At 35.0% G+C, this 23,645-nt stretch overlaps 1 protein-coding gene across 30 annotated transcripts in view; it reads right to left on the reverse strand.

Moving 5' to 3' along the window:
• The window catches only part of CLASP2 (cytoplasmic linker associated protein 2), a 194,468-nt gene that overhangs the window by 148,779 nt on the left and 22,044 nt on the right, over positions 1-23,645 (reverse strand). For all 30 annotated transcript variants that reach the window (XM_076006146.1, XM_076006141.1, XM_076006137.1 and 27 more), the window contains exons 4-7: positions 22,066-22,157; positions 20,852-20,927; positions 18,839-18,936; positions 3,294-3,364 (exon numbers count right to left, since the gene is read on the reverse strand). In XM_076006146.1, the coding sequence (XP_075862261.1) occupies positions 3,294-3,364; positions 18,839-18,936; positions 20,852-20,927; positions 22,066-22,157 (337 nt within the window). The remainder of the gene's footprint in view (positions 1-3,293; positions 3,365-18,838; positions 18,937-20,851; positions 20,928-22,065; positions 22,158-23,645) is intronic.

The raw sequence follows: 23,645 nt of genomic DNA on the forward strand, positions 1-23,645 counted from the left end.
TTTAGTAAAATGACTTTTTCATCACAAAACACTCTAAATCAATATACTATAAGATGTGTGATGTTTCATTATTACGGTTTCAGCCAAAGATGCACTAAAAATTTTTATTTACTATAACAGTTTCTTGTCACAGAATATCATGTGGAACAAATTTGAACTGCATGCCATGTTTGGATGAACCCAAAACAATTTGCTTTGCATAAGTACACCAAGTAAGAGAGAAGAGGCAGTCTCTTTTACCGTTCTTTAGTCTGTTGTGTGCATGAACTATTTCCATAAGTTTTCATACTGAGCCTTTATTTTGCCCTAAATTGTCTTCCTGGTCTATAACTTTATCTTACAGTTTTAGTTTGAGTGCATAATAAAAATGAACAAAAAAAGGGCTGAAATTTTTGAGGGAAAAATTATAAAGAAATAAAAAAGGAGCTGAATTAACCTTTATTACTTTATGTACAAATTATTTGCCTTCATCAAATTGTTACTTATAAAAATTTGTTTTACATACTCAACTGATATAGTAAATATTTTTCTACTTGTGAAAATTATTCAAGTATTATGGGTTGGAATGAAATACATCATAATTTTTCCCATTAATATTAGTGGAAATAATTTTCTCATTTAATAGTCTCTCAGCAGCAGGGTTTTTAGGAATAACTTAAATTAATTAAACAAAGAGTAGTTATATTTCCTCCATTACCAAATGTAACCACAATGTATTAATATATCCATTTGTTGGCCAGGCGTGGTGGCTCATGCCTGTAATCCTAACACTCTGGGAGGCTGAGGCGGGAGGATTGCTCAAGGTGAGGAGTTCAAAACCAGCCTGAGCAAGAGTGAGACCCTGTCTCTACTATAAATAGAAAGAAATTAATTGGCCAACTAAAAATACAGAAAAAATTAGCCGGGCATGGTGGTGCATGCCTGTAGTCCCAGCTACTCGGGAGGCTGAGGCAGAAGAATCACTTGAGACCAGGAGTTTGAGGTTGCTGTGAGCGAGGCTGACTCCACGGCACTCTAGCCCCAGCAACAGGGTGACACTCTGTCTCAAAAAAACAAAAAATCCATTTGTTTACTTGTTTATGATCTACCTCCCTCACTAGATTATAGGAGTCTTAAGGGCAGAAACTTTGTCTTCTTTCTGTTGTGACATGATCTAATTTACATTTTAAGAAGATCACTCTGATTTCTGGGTAACAAATGGATTCCAGACGGCAAACATGAACCACAGCCAACTGCAGTAATCCAGGTAAAAGCTAAAAAGGAGATTTGAAGTAGAATATTAGCAGTGGAGATGGAAAAAAAATAAGCAAATTTGGAATATGTCATTATTTCAGAGATTGATTATTTAAAATGCAGAATCAGGTCAGGTTCCTAGCTGGAGCCGATGTTGGTGCCATTGACTGAAATGGCTAAGACTGGGGGAGGACCAGATTTGATGGGCAAAAAGAGACAACAGGGTTTCACTTTTGGACATGTTAAGATTGAAATGCCCATTAGGCATCCAAATGGAAATGTCATCAAGGCCGCAAGCTACCAAGTCTAGAGCATAAAGAAGAGATGAATGACAGCTAGAACTACTCATCAGTGAGTCATCAGCAAATGGTTTATCATTTAAAGCCTTTGGGTTGGATTTGAACACTGAGAGAGAGAATAAAAACAGAGGAGAGGAGGCCTGGGCTCTGGGACTTGCCAACATGATAGATAGGCTTCCTTCTTCTAGTCTCTTCCCTTGTTAACAAATTCATAAAAGCATTTTTCAATGATAGCATAACACTATCATCAAAAATATCATGACCTATTTCTACACCCCAATGTGTACTGCAGACTTTAATTTTCACATTTGACCATGCTTACAATATTCAGATCACAATCTCCAATACAAACAAACTCTGAATAGTCCCTCCAAGAAAAATAAATGCCAGAGACTAACTCCAAACCTCCTTGTCTATGGTGAGATAAACAAGAGAAAAAGAAACAGGAACTAAAAGAATAGAGAAGAAAAAAGCTTCTATTTTGAAGGTAACAGAAATAATATCGCAAAATACAAGAATAACAGAGCTCTCAAAATAAACCATCTAAATAATGAATACTTTAAATTTTATAAAAAGCATTATACTTTTTTCCTTACAGTTGTAACTACTTAGTTGGAAATGCACAAATGAGCATGTTATGAAAACATAAAAGTCTCAGTTCAAGGAATTTTAACAACTCTCCCTCTACGGGTCTCTATAGAAATGGACAAGGTAACTGCTAGAAAAATAAGGATGAGGTACTTAAAACACCTTCTATTCAGAGATGATAAGTGAGAAACAGCTAGTAGTCAGGGTGAGGACAGGCAGTGCTGAAGTCAATTTATACTTCTAGAACTAAGTTTAGATTAGGGTAGATAAAATCTTTACAACACTAAATTCTCACTCCATCTGACTTTCTGCAACACAACAAAGCTCAGTCTCAGTTTAACTCAGAGAAATATAACTAAATTATATTAGTAACTAGCTTTCCTATATTTGACTATAAAGTCACACCCCAAATTTTTTTTCCAACATCATTTATATCACCAAACTAACCACACTCTCTCTCTTTAACATGAAAGTACTTTCCTAGGTGGAAAAAACCACCTGTATTATCTTTGGAAACAGAATATATTCTTCACATATATGGCTAATAAATATTTAAAGAATGAAATCTAGGTAAATGCTACCCAATAAAACTAAATATAATTTATCAACTTTACAAAAAAGAGAGGAACCACAAAATCAAATAAATACCAGATAGTAACTTCAAATCTCCCTAAATTCCAACCTGGTCTCATTGTACATAAGAAGCCAACGATGATATGCTAGTGAAGTCCCTACATAAGTGTCTCTTCACCAGTATCATCACTGATAGTCTGCACGAAGGTATAATAAAGCCCATTAATTTCTACTAAAAATAACTAAATAAAACAAGTACTCTGGGTATAAAAACACATTTTATGCATGGAACATGGAAGACAAGAAGTCATCATACCTGCAACCCAGAAGATATAAAAAAATAAGGCAAAAGAACCATATCCCTCTACACAATTGACCCCTTATTAAATTTTCACTCACTCCAAAAGAGTCACAGGATAGGTAACAATCAGCAGGATGTAAAGATTTAGTAATTATATTCCAACTAAGTTTTCAAGCCACAAAATCAACTCTTCTGAATCAGTGATATGATAGTTAACCTGAAAACACATTTTAATGTCTAAAAATTGCTAAATAATGTTAGAAATGTTTTGAGAGCTGGAATAGCTTAATTACTCTTACCTTTGCAGACACTCAAAATCATACCGCCTGAACTTTGCACTTCATCAAATTTGGCAAATATCATTTCTAATCTGGGAATAAAGAATACATTGTGTTTATTTGTTTTAACATATAGATTAAACAGAAACAATTTCCTCCATCTCCCTTTGAAAAAACAGTTCTGGGGATTCAGCTAGTTCTATACAACTCTCTTTTACAATTAACTCACTAAAAGACAACACAAAACTCATCTCTCTTCAGTTGAGAGAAGAAGCCAAATACAAGTAGGACTACATACTTGTAGGTATGTTTGTGAAAAGACAACTTTGACACAAAATGGTTTTACAAGTTTCATCACAAAATTATTTCTCCAAACCCATCAAAAATATTCTAGCTTAAATCTTATAATAAATCCACTCAGTCACAAAATACATCTTTAAAAAGCACAGAAAAACCATGCTATGGAAACTTAAGGCAAACATAAAAATAATGAAATATAAAATATGAAAAAAACTAAAGAGATGCTGAGATGACTGATAATCTGATACTTTTCCTATAAACATGACTATTTTCATATAATACCAGTTCTGCTCGCACTTCTAATTTTATATTCAGGATAATTATTCTTTCTACATTTCTGCTATCACTATATTTTTAAAGTTAAAAACATGTTTCTTATTTCAAAAGTAATGTACACCGATTATAAAAGTAAATTAGGAAATATAAATAGGAACAAAAGAAAAAAAAACACAATCCTACCATCCAGAGATTTTATTTAACTATATCCTTTCAGATGCTTTTATATTCATATATAAATCTTCTCCAGAGTGAAAGAGAATCATGGTGACAGTACTTTTTTTTAGTTTGTTTTTCTTTCACTTTCCAATGTATCATGCTATGATTTATTCTTAAATTCATGACTTAGAGATTTGGGGAAGAATGTTTTTCTCTGACTTACCCTTATGTTTCTGTCACAATTTCATTTCCTAAAACCTTACTTAAGCCATGGTCTACATCCTGTCATTTCTTACCAGTAAATTGAGGATATAGATACTTTTTGAAATGTCATTGGTTTATTTCAGTAAGAAATAACTAAAAACATTTTTTTGCTGAAACCTAGGGATTCATTATAATGGGGGTTTTAAACCCTAACCTCACCTCCTAACCCCATTAAATTCAACAAATACAACTATTTACAACTCTGAAAGACACAAGTCTCTTCATCCTACAAAGTAGTATCTTCCAGAGAGTTGAGCAGACACCACCAGGCAAGTTGTCCAGAGACAAGAGATGGACATGAGGTGGAAGGGAGCACTAGAATTAGAAGCTGGAAGCTGAGACTGAAATCCAGACAGGTTAGGAACAGAAAAAGAGGATTTAGGAGAACTATTTATGAAAAAAGCAAAACAAGATGTTAAGAGGCATGCGATTAAAGCTTAGCTATAGAGTAGGAAAACAGGACTAGGAAATTATGAGAGAAAGCTCAGAGAAAAAAGAGAGTTGGCAAGAGAATTAAGATGGGACAGATAAAACATGCAACAATGAATGGAGATGTAGGTGGCTTTAGTGGAAGAGGGGTTACAGGAAATAGTAGGCAAATATAAAAGAAATAGAAGAAAGAAAGGAAAAGAAAGGAGGGGAGAAGATGGAAGGAGAGGGGAAGGGAGAGAGGGAAGTGGAGGGGGAGGGAGAGAGAGAAGAGGGGGAGGGGGGATAAAGAGAGAAGAAAAAGGGGTAAGAACAGATCACCCAAAGGTCTTTTAGGATCAGGTTGGGCTGAGAAAGACATACAGAGGAGATGCTTAACTCATACCATTCATCTTGCTGCCAGCTCTCACTTTACATTATGTACTCTTCCTATGACTGTCCTACTCTGTCTTCTCAGTTTCCCTTTCCTTCTAATGCTTCTCATTTTACCAGCTTTCATGTAAAATTAACATCTGACTTTTCTTTGGTATTTGCTGAAAAGATTTAATAAATTTTACAAGGGATAACTACACATCTTCTTATCTTTAAAGAAAACAAACAAAACATAAAAAAACATGAGTATAATTTTCTTTCTATGTGACCCTTACTGGATCTCTCCAACCCCCAATCATTAAACTCTCTACACCTATTTTAGACAAACGAACTTATTCATAACAGACGATCATCACACATATTATCCAGTGAAAAAGAAAGACATCTAAGAGCAGAAAGAAGAGTCTAGGAACTTCTAATTAATTCAGGGAAAAATTAGGAAATTTAATGGAAGAAAAATACTATAGAGCTTGGACTATCCAAAACATTATAAATACAATTTAGTAAGCCTATAAAAGCTCTAGGAAGATTCTGACTCATGGGGTGAAGAGGATAGAATTGCTAACCAAAGTCTATACTTAAAGTGTAAAGTAACAATAAATCATAACTATAATATAAAAGAGACAATTAGGTATTCTCAGAGTTTCTTTTAAACAACAACATAATTGAGACAGAATTCACATACCATTCAATTCATCTCTTTAGAATGTACAATTCAATTGTTTTTAGTAAAACATTGTGCAAACACAACATTTTCGCCACCCCAAAAACCACATGCCCAGTAGCAGTCATTCCTCATTTCCCTTGATCTCCCTAGTCCTAGGCAGCCACTAATCTACTTCCTGTCTCTACAGACCACATCTAGGCTATGAGTCGCCATATCTATTCATTTCATATCAGTGCAATCATACAATACATGGCCTTTTGTGACTGACTTCTTTCCTTAATACTGTTTTCATGATTCATGCATGTTGTATTATGTATCAGTCACCCCTGTCTATGACCGAATAATATTATATCATATGGATATACCATACCACATTTTGTTTATTCATTTATCAGCTGATGGACAGATGTGGATGTAGGGTGTTTCTACTTTGGGGCTATTACAAATAATGATGTTATGAACACTTGTGTATAGGTTTTGTGAAAAATATGTTTTCATATCTTTTGGGTATATAGCTAGGAATAGAATTACTAGGTCATTTGATTATTCTATGTCTAACATTTTGAGGAATAATAACTTGTTTTCCAAAGTTGCTGCACCAGTTTACTTTCCCACCAGCAATGTGTGAGGGTTCCAATTGCTCTACATCCTCATCAACACTTGTTCTTGTCTGTCTTTTTTACTTTATTCATCCTGGAGTATGAAGTAGTATCTCATTGTAGTTTTGATCTGTATTTTCCTGATGGAAAATGATTTCAAGTATCCTTTCATGCACTTATGGCCATTTGTATATTCTTTGAAGAAATTCTACTTCTTGCCTGTTTGTTTTTTAAATTGGGTTATCTGTTCTTTTACTATTAAGTTGTAGGAGTCCTTTATATATTCAGGAGATGCCTCTTTATAAGATATTTGATTTCCAAGTATTTTCTCCCATTATATGGATTTTCCTTTATTTTCCTGTTGGTATCCTTTGAAGCATAAGTTTTAAATTTTGAGGAAATCCAATTTATTATTTTTTTCCTTTGGTTGCTTGTGCTTTTGGTGTTATATCAAGAAACCAGTACCTAGTGTTTTCTAAGAGTTTTATCATTTTAGCTCCTACATTTAGTTCTATGATCCATTTTGAGTTAATTATTGGGTGGGAGTGGTATGAGGGAGGGATGCAACTTCATTCTTTTGCATGTGGATATCCAGTTTATAAAACACCATTTGTTGTTGAAAAGACTATTCTTTCCCCAATGAATGATCTTGATACCTTTGATAAAAATCAATGGACCATAAACATAAGAGTTTACTTCTGAACCCTCAGTTCGGTTCCACTGATCTAAGTCTGGTATTATGCTAGTATCATACTGTCAGAGATTATCTTTAAAAAAAATATTTGATAAAGAAAAAAATTTTTATTATTATTTTAATATATAATAATATATATAATATATAATAATATATTATTATTATCTGATTTAATGGCTTTATGAATTATAGTTAAATTTAGTAGTTTTAACAAAGCATGGTTGTGATATAATTATAAGGGTGGTTGAAACCAAACTTAACTATAAAGGACTGCATCCAACAGGAAATTTAGAAACCACAAACGGGGCAATATTTGAGAAGCAAAAATATTCCTTCTGAAAATTCAAGTTAGAATGCAACTACAATGATAAAAAAAATAACTTATTTCAAATGAATATAATGTTCAGCATAACATTAACTCTTGATAATATATGCTAGTGGAAAAAGGGAAACAGTTAGTAGAACAATAGTCTGAAGAAAGCAGTAAACCAAATTTTATCCATGCTTTACCTTACAAAAATTTAAGAACTCTTTAGCATGTGTGCAATAATTTTAAGATTCAAAATACCACCTATAAAATTATGAGGCTATATGCCAAAAGAACAAAAACACTCTGCTTCTTGAAAAAGCAATGCTTCACTATATACCTAAAAAAGCAAAGCTCATGTAATGACATATAGTCCTTCCCCATTTCCTACCATCTGCTAGAGAAGCATCATAGAGAAGAATGACACAAGCGCAGCATGGAGGAAAAACAATGAACAATGGGAGTCAGAAAGCCTTACCAATTAGCTGTCACTGCTTTAGGGCTCAGAGTCCTCAACTGCCAAATGACTACTCACTTAGAGGAGGAAGAAACTATTAATATAAGAATGGTTAGGGGTAAGCAGTCATTGGCTTATTTCAGTAAGAACATTAAAGTATTAGCTACCTACATATGACAAAACACCTATGAGGTTGATTCTGATGGAGAAAAATACCAAATGAAGAGTTTCCTTTAACAACTAACATTACTAATAAAACATATGTCAAGAGAAAGGAAAATTATAAGTCAATGTCACTTTAAGCACAGATACAAAAATCCTAACCACATATGTGTGCACTTAATTTATAACAAAGGAAGCAATGAAGAAAGACGTTTTCAGTAAGTGGTGCTGAATCAAGTGGCTATTCACATGGAAAAAAAATTACCTGAAGCCTTATATCATAGCATTTACAAAAAAAAATTCCAGGTGGACTATAGGTCTAAATGTGAATAAAACCTTAAGATAACTATACAGAAGAATGTCTTCATAATATTAAGATAAGCAAAGATTTTTTACATAGGGCACAGAAATCTCCTCTCATAAAGGAAATGACTGAGAACTACTTTAAAATTAAGAACTTATCCACATCAAAACATATAATCAAGAAAGCAAAAAAGCAAGTTGCAAAGTGAGAGAAGATATTCAAAACATATATAGTAAGTTAACATGGCTTGTATACAGAACATATAAAGAAGTCCTACAAATGAATTTTTTAAAAAGACAAGACAACCCAATCTTTAAAAATGGGCAAGAGACTTCACAAAAGACATCAAAATGGATGATAAACATCTGAAGTAGGGCTTTTCTTTATTACTAATAATGAAAATGCAAATTACAACCACAATGAAATATACCTACCAGAAACCTAAAATTAGTAAGAAAAAGACTAACAATACAAAATATTAGTGAATAAGCAGAATAATGGGAACTTGCAAACAGTGCTAGTGAGAATATAAATGGGTACAACCACTCTGGAAAACTGTCAATATCAACTAAATGTGAACTTATCCTCTGACCCAGCAATTCACTCTTAGATATATTCTAAGAAAATTAATTTGTATGTATGCCAAAAATATGTACAAGAAAGTTATTAACAAAATTATTAAAAACCACAAACTGAAATAACACAAATGTCTATCAATAGTTTGGATTCATAAAGTATGATCTATTCATACAATTGAAAACTATATGGCTATGAAAACGAACAACTGTAGCTGGATACAACAATCCAAATACATCACAAAAAGATAATGGTTAAAAAAACCTATAACGTTAACTGAAAGAAACCAGACACAAAAGATTATATGATTCTATTTATGTAAAATTCAAAAACAGGCAAGATACCTGTGTATTCACTTTGTTATAATTTGCAGAGCTGCATACTAATGATCATGTACTTTTCTATACAGAGGTCATAATTTGAATAAAAATTTAAAATATTTTAATAAAAAGTAATTGCCACCTCTGATTTCCATATGTAAGAAGTTTGGAAGTTGCCACCCTGCTGTAACATCATGTAAAAAGTTAAACAGACTAAAAAAATCAACAACTTTTCTTAGATCCATAAGATAGGAGGTCAGAGGGCAAACCACTGTCCCCAAAATTGGATACAGATGAATACAAAGGATCACAACTTAGCAGAGCAGAAATCCATTATTAGAAACCTCTGTGGGAACCAGTGCCAGGATAGGAAAACCTGAACTCCAATTGACAAATTGCTGGAGGCTCAGAGTAGACAACTTTGAGAGTTAAAAACTTCAAGGGACCCAGTCATGGGGAGTGACCCATACATTTTATGACTATTACCTCTAGGAACTCCACTTGACTTTAAGAGTGGATATCAAAGAGGCTGGGCATGGTGGCTCACGCCTGTAATCCTAGCACTCTGGGAAGCTGAGGTGGGAGGATCGCTCAAGGTCAGGAGTTTGAAACCAGCCTGAGCAAGAGCGAGACCCCGTCTCTACTAAAAATAGAAAGAAAATTAATTGGCCAACTAAAAATATATAGAAAAAATTAGCTGGGCATGGTGGCGCATGCCTGTACTCCCAGCTACTCAGGAGGCTGAGGCAGAAGGATCGCTTGAGCCCAGGAGTTTGAGGTTGCTGTGAGTTAGGCTGACACCACGGCACTCTAGCCTGGGCTACAGAGTGAGACTCTGTTTCAAAAAAAAAAAAAGAGTGAATATCAGAGAAACTCCTATCATATTTCCAGCAGGAGTAATGGAAAAGGAACCATTTTGAAATATGCCAGAGTATTCTGTTCTCCTTAATGTTTATCCTTAGCAAAAACTAAGCAGAGCCTAACCTGCTCAGGTTTTATCAGAGCCTAACTGACCTAAGGGTCAGTTGGGAAATACCCAAGATCAGCTGCTTTATCAGGTTTTCCAAATGAAGGAATGGAAATTCCCAACTCCAGTGTCCTATAACCTTCCATGTAAGACAAAGGAAATGCCTGACTCCAGCCTACTTGGCAATCCTATCCAACCTAAGTGAGGGGAGGGCAGGAAAAACTGAGGAACATTTGTGAGTTTATAGGCCAGAGACACAAGCACACTAAAAGACTGAGACCTACTCACAGGACTATAGAACACTTCCCCTTCCCCTACACCTTACCACCATGTTACTAAAGGCAGGTTTATGGAAGTTCCTTCTACCTGATACATCCCTGATACATCATGTCCAGCTATCAAACAAATAAACTATAAGGCATACTAAATGGCAACAAAACAATTTGAAAGGGAAAGCAAGTGTCAGAACCAGACCAAACATGACAGGTATTTTTGAATTTTCAGAACAGGAATTTTTTAAAACTATGATTAATATTTCAAGGGATCTAATGAATTTAAGTATACAGCATGCAAAAAAAAAAAAGAAAAACAGATGCATAAGCAGAGAGGTGGAAATTCTAAGAAAGTACCAAAAAAAAAAAGCTAGAGACCAAAAACATAGTTACAAAAATGAAGAATGTCTCTGTCTCTGATGGACTTATTAGTAGACTAGACACTGCCAAATCTCAGAGCTTGAGGATATCTCAATAGAATTTTTCAAAACAGAAAAGCAAAGAGAAAAGAAACAAAACAAAACAAACAAATAAAACCCCCACACAAAAGAACAAAAGAGAATATCCAAGAACTGTGGGGCAGCTATAAAAGATGTAACATACGTGTAATGGGGAATAACAAGAAAAAGAAAGGAACAGAAAAAATATTTGAAACAATAATCACTAAAAATTCCCCCCAATTTTTTTTTTTTTTTACGGTAGAAACAGCCTTTATTGGTTGCATCGCAAAATGTAAGAGGAGGGAATAGGATAGGACAGCTCCCACTCCCAGGGCTGCATCCGTAGCCCCTGCTGCCGCCCTCCAAAATTTCCCCAAATTAACATAAGGTAACAAACCACAGATCGAGGAAGCACGGAGAACATCAAGCAGAAAAAAATGCCAAAAGAACTATACCTATGCATATCATATTCAAACTATAGTAAATCAAAGATAAAGAAAAAAATCCTTAGCACTGGAACCCATTCTACTAAGTGAAGTATCCCAAGAATGGAAAAACAAGCACCACGTGTACTCACCAGCAAACTGGTTTTAACTGATCAACACCTAAGTGCACATATAGGAATAACATTCATTGGGTGTCAGGTAGATGGGAGATGGGAGAGGGGAGAAGGGGAGGAGGGGAGGGGTGTATACACACATAATGAGTGCGATGAGTACCATCTGGGGAATGGTCACACTTGAAGCTCTGAGGGGGGGGGGAGGCGGGGGTGTATGTGGCAAGGGCAATATACGTAACCTAAACATTTTTACCCTTATAATAGGCTGAAAGAAAAAAGAAAAAAAAATCCTCAAAGCTACCAGAGGAAAAAAACTCTTTACCTATAGAGGTACAAAGATAAGAATAATATCTGACTTCTCCTCATTCAAGCAAGAAGAGATGGAATAAAATATTTAAAATGTTGAGCCTGCTTCCTAGGGAGCCTTTTTTCTTTTGCGTCATCTGATCAGAAGCAACTTTAGAGGAAAAGAATTTTTTGCCATTGGAGTTCCCATTTGAGTTGGGCTGAGTCTGCCCCCAGGCTCCTCTCGCCCCACAGACTGGCGATTCCTCCCTGTTCAGGTGAGCACTGAGAGAAAGTTGGTTCAAGGACACCCCTTCCTTATTCAAACAAAAGCTTCTTGTGAGATTTTGGTTTTGCCTTTGCCTGTCCTGTATTTACTACTGACATATTATGTTCAGTAGTAAGATACTTTATGTTTGGTGTCTAGGGTGTACATATTTCTGTACGTGAATATAAATGTTTGTAGACAGTGAGTCTTCCTCCTAAAGAAAACTGAGAATGCTTGATCACTCTCTTTATCTGAAGTTCTTAGGCCTCCCAGAGGCCTCCCAGGGCTTCATAACTGGGACCTCCAGGAATAAAGGATGTAGGGTTCACACACTAGTACTAGAATAATCGAATTTGTAGTTAACAGGATGGTTGTACTAAGTGTACTTTCCACACATTTTTCTTTTGAAAAAATTAAAATCTACAGGTACTGTGACCATCTGGTACAATGAATTCCTATTTGTAGTAGATTCACCTTATTTTTACCATTTTGATATTTGCTTTCTCCGCATATAAATAAAAACATTTGTGAGGAAACTGGAAATTCATTGCAGAGATGAAGGTCGACCTTTAAGCACTTGGTAATGCACAACCCAAAGATGAGGACATTGTTTTACTAAAACCACAATACAATTATTTGAACCAAAAAAATTAAAAATAATAATGTCATCTAATATCTACTTTGTGCAATAAACTAAAATTCTCCAAATTGTTCTAAAATAAAAAAATAAAATCTTGAGGAAAAAACCCACTAACCTAGACTTCTGTACCCAGTAAAATTACTCTTCAAAAGTAAAGAAGAAATAAAGATGTTCCTATACAAACAAAAATTGAGGGAATTTGTTGCCAGTAGTTGTTGTTGCAAGAAATGTTTAAAAAAAAAAAAAAGGAGTTCTTTAGAGAAGTAAAATGATTTAGGTCAAAAACTCAGATCTGTATAAAGGTATAAATATAACAAAAGTACAAAACTATAGCTCTGATGAAAGAAACCAAAGAAGTATGAAATAAATGGAGATATATTCCATGTTCATGGATAGGAAAACTCAATATTGTCAAGATGTTAGTTCTTCTCAACTTGATCTAAAGATTCAATGCAATCCCAATCAATATTCCAAGTTATTTTGTGGATAGGAACAAACCAATTCTAAAGTTTACATGGACAGGCAAAAGATCCAGAATAGCTAAAACAATATAGAAGGAAAAGAACAAAGTTAGAAGAATGGCACTATCTAACTTCCAGATTTATTATAAAATTATATGCAGTGTCGTATCAGCAAAAAAAATAAAATAAAATAAAGGCAAATGGATCAATGTAAAAAATAGAGAGCCCAGAAACAGAACCACATAGATATAGTTAGTGATCTTTGGAAAAGGGGCGAAGGCAATACATTGAAGAAAAGATCGTGTTAGTACAAATTGTGCTAGGACAACTGGACATCCATGTATAAAAACATGAATCTACATACAGACCAACAACCCTCACAAAAATTAGCTCAAAATATAACAGAGAGCTAAATGTAAAATACAAAACCATAAAACTCCTAGAAGATAACATAGGAGAAAATCCAGTTTACCTCGGATTTGGGGACAACCTTTTAAATACAACACCAAAAGCACGATCTATGAAAGAAATAACTGATAAACTGAACTTCATTAAAATTGAAACCTTGGCCGGGCGTGGTGGCTCACGCCTGTAATCCCAGCACTCTGGGAGGCCAAGGCGGGCGGATTGCTCGAGGTCAGGAGTTCGAAACCAGCCTGAGCAAGAGCGGGACCCCGTCTCTACTATAAAATAGAAAGAGATTAATTGGCTAACTAATATATATAGAAAAAATCAGCCGGGCATGGTGGCGCATGCCTGTAGTCCCAGCTATTCGGGAGCCTGAGGCAGCAGGATCGCTTGAGCCCAGGAGTTTGAGGTTGCTGTGAGCTAGGCTGACGCCACGGCACTCACCCTAGCCTGGGCAACAGAGCGAGACTCTGTCTCAAAAAAAAAAAAAAAAAAAATTGAAACCTGCTCTTCAAAGGACACCATCAAGACAATAAGACAAGCCACAGACTAGAAGAAAATATTTATACACGACATATCTAATAACAGACTACCACCCAAAATACACAAAGAACAATTAAAACTCAACAATAAGAAAATGAACAATCCAATTAAAAAATGGGCAAAAGATCTGACCAGACACTTCACCAAGGAGGATATACAGATGGCAAAGAAGCATTCAAAAGACGCTCAAGGCCGGGCGTGGTGGCTCACGCCTGTAATCCTAGATCTTGGGAGGCCGAGGTGGGCGGATTGCTCAAGGGCAGGAGTTCAAAACCAGCCTGAGCAAGAGCGAGACCCCGTCTCTACTATAAAAATAGAAAGAAATTAATTGGCTAACTGATATATATATATAAAAAAAAAAAAAATTAGCCGGGCATGGTGGTGCATGCCTGTAGTCCCAGCTACTCGGGAGGCTGAGGCAGAAGGATCGCTCGAGCCCAGGAGTTTGAGGTTGCTGTGAGCTAGGCTGACGCCATGGCACTCACTCTAGCCTGGACAACAAAGCGAGACTCTGTCTCAAAAAAAAAAAAAAAAAAAAAAAACAGACGCTCAAAATCATAGGTCATCAGGGAAATGCAAATTAAAACAATGAGATACCACTACACATCTACTAAAATGGCCAAAACACTGACAACATCAAATGCTGGCAAGGAAATAGAACAGGAACTCTCCTTCATTGCTGATGGGAATACAAAATGGTACGGCCACTATGAAAGACAGTTTAACAGTTTCTTACAAAATTAAGCTGGGCGCGGTGGCTCATGCCTGTAATCCTAGCACTTTGGGAGGCCGAGGCGGGCGGATTGCTCAAGGTCAGGAGTTCGAAACCAGCCTGAGCGAGACCCCGTCTCTACCAAAAATAGAAATAAATTAATTGACCAACTAAAAATATATATACAAAAAATTAGCCGGGCATGGTGGCGCATGCCTGTAGTCCCAGCTACTCGGGAGGCTGAGGCAGTAGGATCGCTGAGCCCCGGAGATTGAGGTTGCTGTGAGCCAGGCTGACGCCACGGCACTCACTCTAGCCTGGGCAACAAAGTGAGACTCTGTCTCAAAAAAAAAAAAAAAAAAAAAAAAAATTAAACATATTCTTAGCATAAGATACACCAATTGTACTCTTTGGTATTTATCCAAAGGAGATGAAAACTGATGTCCACACAAAAACTCCACAATCATGTTTATAGCAGTTTTATTCATAACTACGAAAACTTGGGGGCAACCAAGATGTACATCCAGACAATGGACTAGCATTCAGCACTAAAAAGAAATGACCTCAAGCCATGAAAAAAATATGGCGGAAATGTGAATGCATATTACTAAATCAAAGAAGCCAATCTGAAAAGGCTACAGACTGTGTGACTGCAACTGTATGACATTTTGCAAAAGTCAAACCTGATAGGCCAGGCATGTGGCTCATACCTGTAATCTTAGCACTTTGGGAGGCCCTGGAAGGAGGATCATTTGAGGCTAGGAGTTTGAGACCAGCTTGGACAACACAGCAAGACCCTATCTCTCCAAAAAATTAAAAAAAATTAGCTGGGCATTGGTGACACACACCTGCAGTCCCAGCTACTCAGAAGGCTGAGGTAGGAGGATCACTTGAGCCCAGAAGTTTGAGGTTGCAGTGAGCTGTTGTGACGCCACTGCACTGTAGCCTAAGCAACAGAGGGAGACCCTGCCTCAAAAAAAAAAAAGACAAGCAAAAAACTATGGTAACAATAAAAAGATCAGTTGTTGCTAGGGGTTAGGCCAGAGGGAAGGATGAATAGATAAAGTAAAGAAGATTTGTAAGGCAGTGAAACTATTCTGTATGATACTATAATAGTAGATACATGTCATCATCCATCTGTCCAAACCCATAAAATGTACAACACCAAGAGTCAACCCTAATGTAAACTATGTATGGTCTTTGGGTGATAATGATGTATCAATGTGAGTTCACTAGTAATAATCAATGTACCACTCTGGTGAGGGATAGTCATAATTAGGGACGCTATGTAATATGTGGCACAAAGAATATATAGGAAATCTCTGTACCGTCTGTCAATTTTGCTATGAACCTAAAACTGCTCTAAAAATAAAGTCTATTTAAGAAAAAAAGGAATTTCAACATATACATACATATATACCCTCCCACACAAATATATATGTTAACATCACTTTTTTCATCCATATAAAATAATGTAAAATTTTCTCAAATGAAATTCTTATTAGCCCTGGAAGTAGAAAATGAATAAATGAGCAAGTCAACAAAAAGCATACTTATTGGATAACCTTATTATCATAAAATAAATAGTACTGGAAAACATCTACATGGTAAGAGAGACAACCAGATATGATGAGACTCATAATAATAGAATACACCACCACCTATGAAATAGTCTTGCTCTTTCCGACTCCCCCAAATACCTGATGAAATCTCTAGATCCAACTACAAATTTATAGGATATGAAGAGAAAAAAATATGTTAAACTATACCACAGGAAAAGAATCAGCAAAATCCAGAATGGGGGAAACTTTACAGGATAAACTACATGCTTATTCAACAAATAAAATGCAAGAAAGCCCAGAGTACTGGGATACCTAAATATTTAAAAAGACTTGTACAAAACATACCAACTAATTGTAACATATAGACTTTATTTGGATCCTGATTCAAACGAACTGTTAAAAACACATACCTACTGGCATAGTTTGGATATTTGTCCCCTCCAAACCTCACATTGAAATTTAAGCCCAAATTGTTGGAGGTGGGGCCTAGTGGGAGGTGTTTGGGTCATGGGGGTAGATTCCTCATGAATAGATTAATGCCCTCTGGAAGTTGGGGGCTAGAGTGAGTGAGTTCTCCCTTTATTAGTTCCCATGAGTGCTGATACTTAAAAAAAAGAAGCAGACATGGTGGCTCGCCCATATAATCCCACCTACTCAGAAGGCTGAGGCAAGAAGATCATTTAAGGCCAGGAGTTTGAGACCAGCTTGGGCAAAATAGTGAGACCTCATCTCTAAAAAATGAAGAAAAAATTAGCCAGGCAGGGTGATGTGTTCCTGTAGTCCCACCTACTCAGAAGGCCAAAGTGGCAGGATCACTTGAGCCAAGGAGTTCTTATAGGCTACAGTGAGCTATGATCATGCCACTGCATTCCAGCCTGGGAGACAGAGTGAGACCCTATCTCTTAGGAAAAAAAAAAAAAGATCCTGGCACTTCCCTTCTTGCTCTCTTGCTTTCTCTCTCACCAGCTTATCTCTGCACATACCACCTTCCCTTTGCTTCCCACCCTAAGTGGAAACAGCCTGAGGCTCTTACCAGAAGCAGAACAGAGGCCACCACCATGCTTCTTGTACAGCCTACAGAACCATGAGTCAAATAAGCCTCATTTCTTTATAAATTACCCAGCCTTAAGTATTCCTTTACAGCAACACAAAACAAAGATACACACAATATTTATAAAATAACTGGAAATTTGAAGCCTGACTAGATATCTGATATTACATGATTATTTGAAAAAAAATTAAGGTGTGATGCTGGTATTGTGGTTGTGATTGAAAATAAAAATTTTATTTTAGAAATATATGAAAATATTTACAGATGAAATCTTGTGATTACTTAGATTTGCTTCAAAATAATATAAGGGTAAACAGGCCAGGGTACAACATACAAAACTGGCCACTAGCTGATAACTGTTGAAGGTGGGTAATGGGTACATGAAGCTTCATTATATTATTCCATCTATTTTAGTATTTTTTAAAATACTAAATGCCATAATAAAAAGTTAAGGAAAAAAAATTCTTTCAGTGAATCCCCTTAAAATGGAGATTAAAGTTTCATTAGAAAAAGAAAGAGAATTTAATTAGAATATTTTTAATAAAAATATAAACTGAGAAGTAATAAAATGTACCTGATACATTCTAAAAGTTTATCAATAGTATCTTTACTTATCTAATGCCACAATACTCAGATATTCTTGATTTTCTTTTTATTTGAATAGGTTTTAAGAGTAGCAATTGATTCTTACTCAGCTTTGTTACCCAATAACTTGTATAGTACCTTTCAATAGCATATACTTTAAAAATATTTATTTAATGAATTGATCACTATGTTTACTAAATTCTTGCTCAAGCATCTTCCAAATAACGACTATTATCACTTACTATCAAAAGATAATAACTTTTTTTTTTTGAGACAGAGGCTCACTGTGTTGCCCCGGCTAGAGTGAGGTGGCATCAGCCTAGCTCACAGCAACCTCAAACTCCTGGGATCAAGCAATCCTTCTGCCTCAGCCTCCCGAGTAGCTGGGACTACAGGCATGCACCACCATGCCCAGCTAATTTTTTCTATATATTTTAGTTGGCCGATTAATTTTCTTTCTATTTTTAGTAGAGATAGGGTCTCGCTCTTGCTCAGGCTGGTTTCAAACTCCTGACCTTGAGTGATCCACCCGCCTTGGCCTCCCAGAGTGCTAGGATTACAGGTATGAGCCACCGCACCCAGCCAAAAGATAATAACTTGATGATGGCATTTAATTACATAATAATAAAAGTACAATAAATGAATATATAATAAAAGTGATATTACCACTTAATATCAAAAGATAATAACTTGATGATAGCATTTAATTACATAATAATAAAAATACAATAAATGAATATATAATAAAAGTGACCAAAAAAAATTATAGGATCTTAAAAACTTTTTAAATGATGACAATTTATATATTGCCTTTTATAGCTTTTGAATTTTAAAACATTTCAAAAATTTGAGCCTATTTAAAATAATCAAATGAAATTAAAACTTTTAAAACTAGTCTGGCGAAAAAATAAACTCAGCAAGACTTACCTAGCAGGGGGAATTCCTTTCTTACAAAGATCCACCTTCACTTTCTCTCCCACATGTCTATAAATCTCCACTACAGCCAATATTGCAGCATCTCTCACCTGTCAAAGAATTCAGAACTTTTTAAGAAACTTATATATGATACAATAAAATACTTCACCTCAAGGTAACATTATACTAGCAGACCAACTTGAAGCTCCAACTTGGTTTTAATGCCTCTAAACTCTTGGGAGATAAGGCTCGTCATTAGCAAAATAAAACCAAGAGGACCTACCAAGAAACCTCTAGAGAAAACTAGTAAAAAAAGGTTTTACAGAAATCTAAGAAACTTGTAAATAAAAGTTACTAATTTAGCTTTTTAAAAATATAAAGATTGTATTAAGATTATGTAAATAACTGCCAATAATTATAGTAATACAAATCATTATTATGGTTACTATAATATCCTGAAATAAAACTGCCTTTAGAGAATGTAGACTGAACTCAAACAAAAACTTTTACACCAATATTCATAGCAACATTATACACCATAGCTGCAAGGTAGAAACAACCCAAACTTATCTATAGCTGAATGGATAAACAAAATGTGTTATATACATATACTATTATTCAGCCTTAAAAAGAAAGGAAGAAAGTTCTGACACATGCTATAACATAATGAACCTGGAAGACATTATGCTAAAATAAAATAAGCCAGACACGAAAAGACAGATAGTCTATGATTTCACTTCTATGAGGTACCTAGAGTAGTCAAATTCACAGAGACACAAAGTAGAATGGTAGTTGCCAAGAGCTGGAGAGAGGGAGAAATGAGGAGTTATTGTTTAATGGGTACAGACGTTCAGTCTGGAAAAACGAAAAAGTTCTGGAGATGAATGGTGGTAATGGTTGCAAAACAACATGAATATACTTAATGCCACTGAACTGTACACTTAAAAATGGCTGGAATGGGCCAATCGTGGTGACTCATGCCTATAATCCTCGCACTTGGGAGGCTGAGGCGGGCGGATTGCTTGAGGTCAGGAGTTCGAAACCAGCCTGAGTGAGGCCCCGTCTCTACTAAAAATAGAAACAAATTAATTGACCAACTAAAAAATATATATACCAAAAAAAAAAAAATTAGCCAGGCATGGTGGCGCATGCCTGTAGTCCTAGCTACTCCAGAGGCTGAGGCAGTAGGATCGCTTGAGCCCAGGAGATAGAGGTTGCTGTGAGCTAGGCTGATGCCACGGCACTCACTCTAGCCTAGGTAACAAAGTGAGACTATGTCTTAAAAAAAAATGGCTGGAATAGTAAATTTTATATTGTCCATATTTTACCATAATTAAAATAAAAACGAAAAGATGTGGCCTAAACATAGGTATTTGGAAGATAGCTCAAGTTCCCTTGCACAGCTCACTATCCAACAGCGACTAAAGAGGCAGTAGAACTCTCTAAAAACCTTTTGACATGCAGCTACCATCTGAAAGAAAGGAAAACCTTGCCCAGGGTCATTCCAAATGCCCAAGCTATGCCAAAAAAATTATAGCCAAGAATCAAATTCACCAGGAGGGATAAGATCCAGGACACATTCCTGTATTGTGCCTATAGCATAGACAGCTCAAGTGAAAAAGTTTCTAATAAGTGATACACCACTGACACAAATTCTCCCTGTTAAATAGGGTTATGACCTATTCACCATATTCAGGAATAAAGAAATGAAGCTGACAACCTGTCCCCACAATTAACATATAGTAGAACTACAGAAGGGTTCTTTGTTACTCTACCTCTTAAACTGAAGAACTAGCCATTAAGTCCCAGCTCTACTTAACATTAGCCAAACAACTAACAGTCTTAAACAATTTACATGAATATATGGTTTTAAAAACTAACTTTAGTGGATTTTTTTTAAAAAATGAGGTAAAATCTTGATTTCACACACACATCCCTCTTCTTTTTTGAAAATGGGATAGGAGCACTAGGAAAAAAACAGTAGCTAAAAAGTTAGTCAATGCTTGAATATAAATAAATTTTTACCTGACTGTTGGAATCTCCAAATAGGACACACAAATGTGGTACCAACTTGCTGATGACTAGTGGCTGAGCCCCAAAACTAAATATAATTTGAGAAAAAAATAAAGAGAATTTGTTTTTAATCAAGTAGTAAATGAAATATCCTTATACCTTCTTCTTATCTGTATGAATATGACAAATATGGTGGAGAGGATAAGCACACATCATTACAACATGAAGGATATAAAACACAGCAAAAAAATCTAAACAATATGAAATATGCAAACTTGAAAATCATGACTGACACTGAAAACTGTCAACAAATGATCCAACAGATCAAACTGTTCAACCAATGCACTCTTTTATCTAGCAATCTATCATTTAATAAAATCAGAGCTTTTATTTTTGAAAGAGTGATTTTTTAAGACAGTAGGTCTCAAATTTACATTCCAATGAAATAAGTAAATTAATATTTACTAATATTTTGATGAGCTCATAGGTTGAAAGCAAATGACAGGAGAGCCAAAAACCACAAAAGTGGTGCAGACTATGAGTATACTTATCAGCTCTAGATGGCAGAATGAACTACAGAGCAGTAAAAGAAAATAAATGAAAGTATAGTTAAGAAAAGGAAGTAACCCTACAGTAAAAGTTGAAAGCTACTATGTATTACCTATCATATTGCATAAAAACTGAAAAAATAATCCAGAATAAGAATAAAAGCCCTAGTTTACGTTTCTTTAGATCAGGGCATCTATGCAGTCAGAACTCTGTACGCTGCTATCACACTCACTGGCTAGTTACCTGGGAGAGTGTTGTTCAGTCTACGATTTTGGTACCCACCCATACTGCTCTAGGAACCCTGGTGAAAGAGAGAGGGTCGGGGATGGGAACTGGCTACAATATGTGAAATACCACTGTGTTAAACACAATTCCAAATTAGATCCAGAATAGAAATAGATCCTAAATTATCAGCATATCAGTTCTGTGATCATCTATTTTGGGTGGCTATTATTAACACACTAAAGAAAAGATACCTTATCACTGACTTGATAATTTAAAAATTAACATGAAAGATAATAACATATATAAAAAATTAATAGTAAAGGTATCAAATAAAAACTTTTGTGCTTTAATAACTATTTAAAATTTACTTCCATAGCTTTCCTTGACTGTGTGAGATGGATTAGAGAAATGAAAAACATAAGAAAGCTCTTTTCAGGAAACATAGAACTTACGTGTTTAAGGTCTCAATAAGACATAGACACATGCCTTCTCGAGATCGAAAATTCTTGTGCTTAAAACCAGAAGCCAACTGTTCCCAAATGTACTATTTGAAAGAAAAGTAAACGTAACAAAAAATTATTCATTTTATAATATTTTATCTCTTACCAACCATATCACCAACCTTATCAGTAACTATTTTCATCAGACTATTCACTTCTTTACTACTTACAAGTTTTTCTAAGCCAAATTTACACAGTTGCCACCCATTTTTAATATCTTAACCACATTTTAAGTTCTTCTTTACATACTTTTCACTTTAGATTTCAATTATTCTCAGAAGAACCATGTCCAACACCAAAAACCTTACAATTTCTAACGACACAGGATTTCTTCTATACTTTAGAAACCTTCAATAATTATGCTACCATTATTTGGCCAAAGTTGTTTTAGGACTACTATAATTTTCTTTTGGAAAAAGCAAAGATAAACCTATAAAAATAATCTAAAACAATTATTTGGGTTTAGTGTAACAAGGAATTCAACCACATTTTTCTAAACATATAGGCATTTGTACCAATGAATCCCTTTTCCTCATTTAGAAACATCACCTTTACCATTTACTAAATTCATACACATATAGTCACCTCTCTTTCTGTACTCAGTATTATTTCTGGAGTTGATATTCAGTTCTACTAGTATATTTCTCTCTCCTTGCCAAATTTTCAGGAAGGTAGCTTAAGAATTTACAAAAAATCTTAAATGTAAGTAACTTGACTTAGCAACACCATCCCTGAAACTCTATTCTATACAAATACTTATGCCTAAAGATACATGTATAAGGATGCCCCTTTTAGTACTGTTTGTAATAACTGAAAGCCAGAACCAACTTAAAATGTAAACCAATAAACAAGTATCAAAGGATATCTCCAGCACACTATTAAAAAGATTTAGTTCTCAGGTATAAAATATCTGGGACAACAATTTACTTAATAATTCAATACTCTAGATTTTTTTATAAAACACATATAACTTTAAAGCTGCATTTTAAAGATCACATGATATCACTGTGCATATTGTATATTCTGATGTTTTGCTACTTGAGCTACTCTCTAAATATTTGTTTACATGTCAATCTATTTTTGTTCTGCTTTCAAAATATCTCCATAAGGGCAAATTATTTCTACTGTATCCAGAAAATACAGGTTGTTGTCATAGACTATATGCCTTATATAATTAGTAACCACCTGTTAAAAAATTTTCTTCCTATCTTTATTAAGAGTTGCAAAAATTAACACTATAACATTCAGTAGTTCTCAAAATAAACTTTCTCACTAAACATTTTATAAATTTGCAAATAAGGAAAACCAGAAAATCCTAAAGTATAATATAATCAGTATATTGTCAAACCACTTAAACCTATGAGTTAGCTTTTTAAAGAAAAGCATCAGAGTAGAAAATAAGAAAAAGAAAAAAACAGTCAAATATTGACATGTACCTTAAATTTTGAATTCTTTAAAGCATTAGCCACAACTCATTGTTTAAAATTTTAGTTTTCACGCCCTCTGCAGCTTTACTGACTTGCTGTGATTAT

This window comes from Microcebus murinus, chromosome 1 (genome assembly GCF_040939455.1).
Source record: "Microcebus murinus isolate Inina chromosome 1, M.murinus_Inina_mat1.0, whole genome shotgun sequence".
In the NCBI taxonomy this organism is placed as follows: Eukaryota; Metazoa; Chordata; class Mammalia; order Primates; family Cheirogaleidae; genus Microcebus; species Microcebus murinus.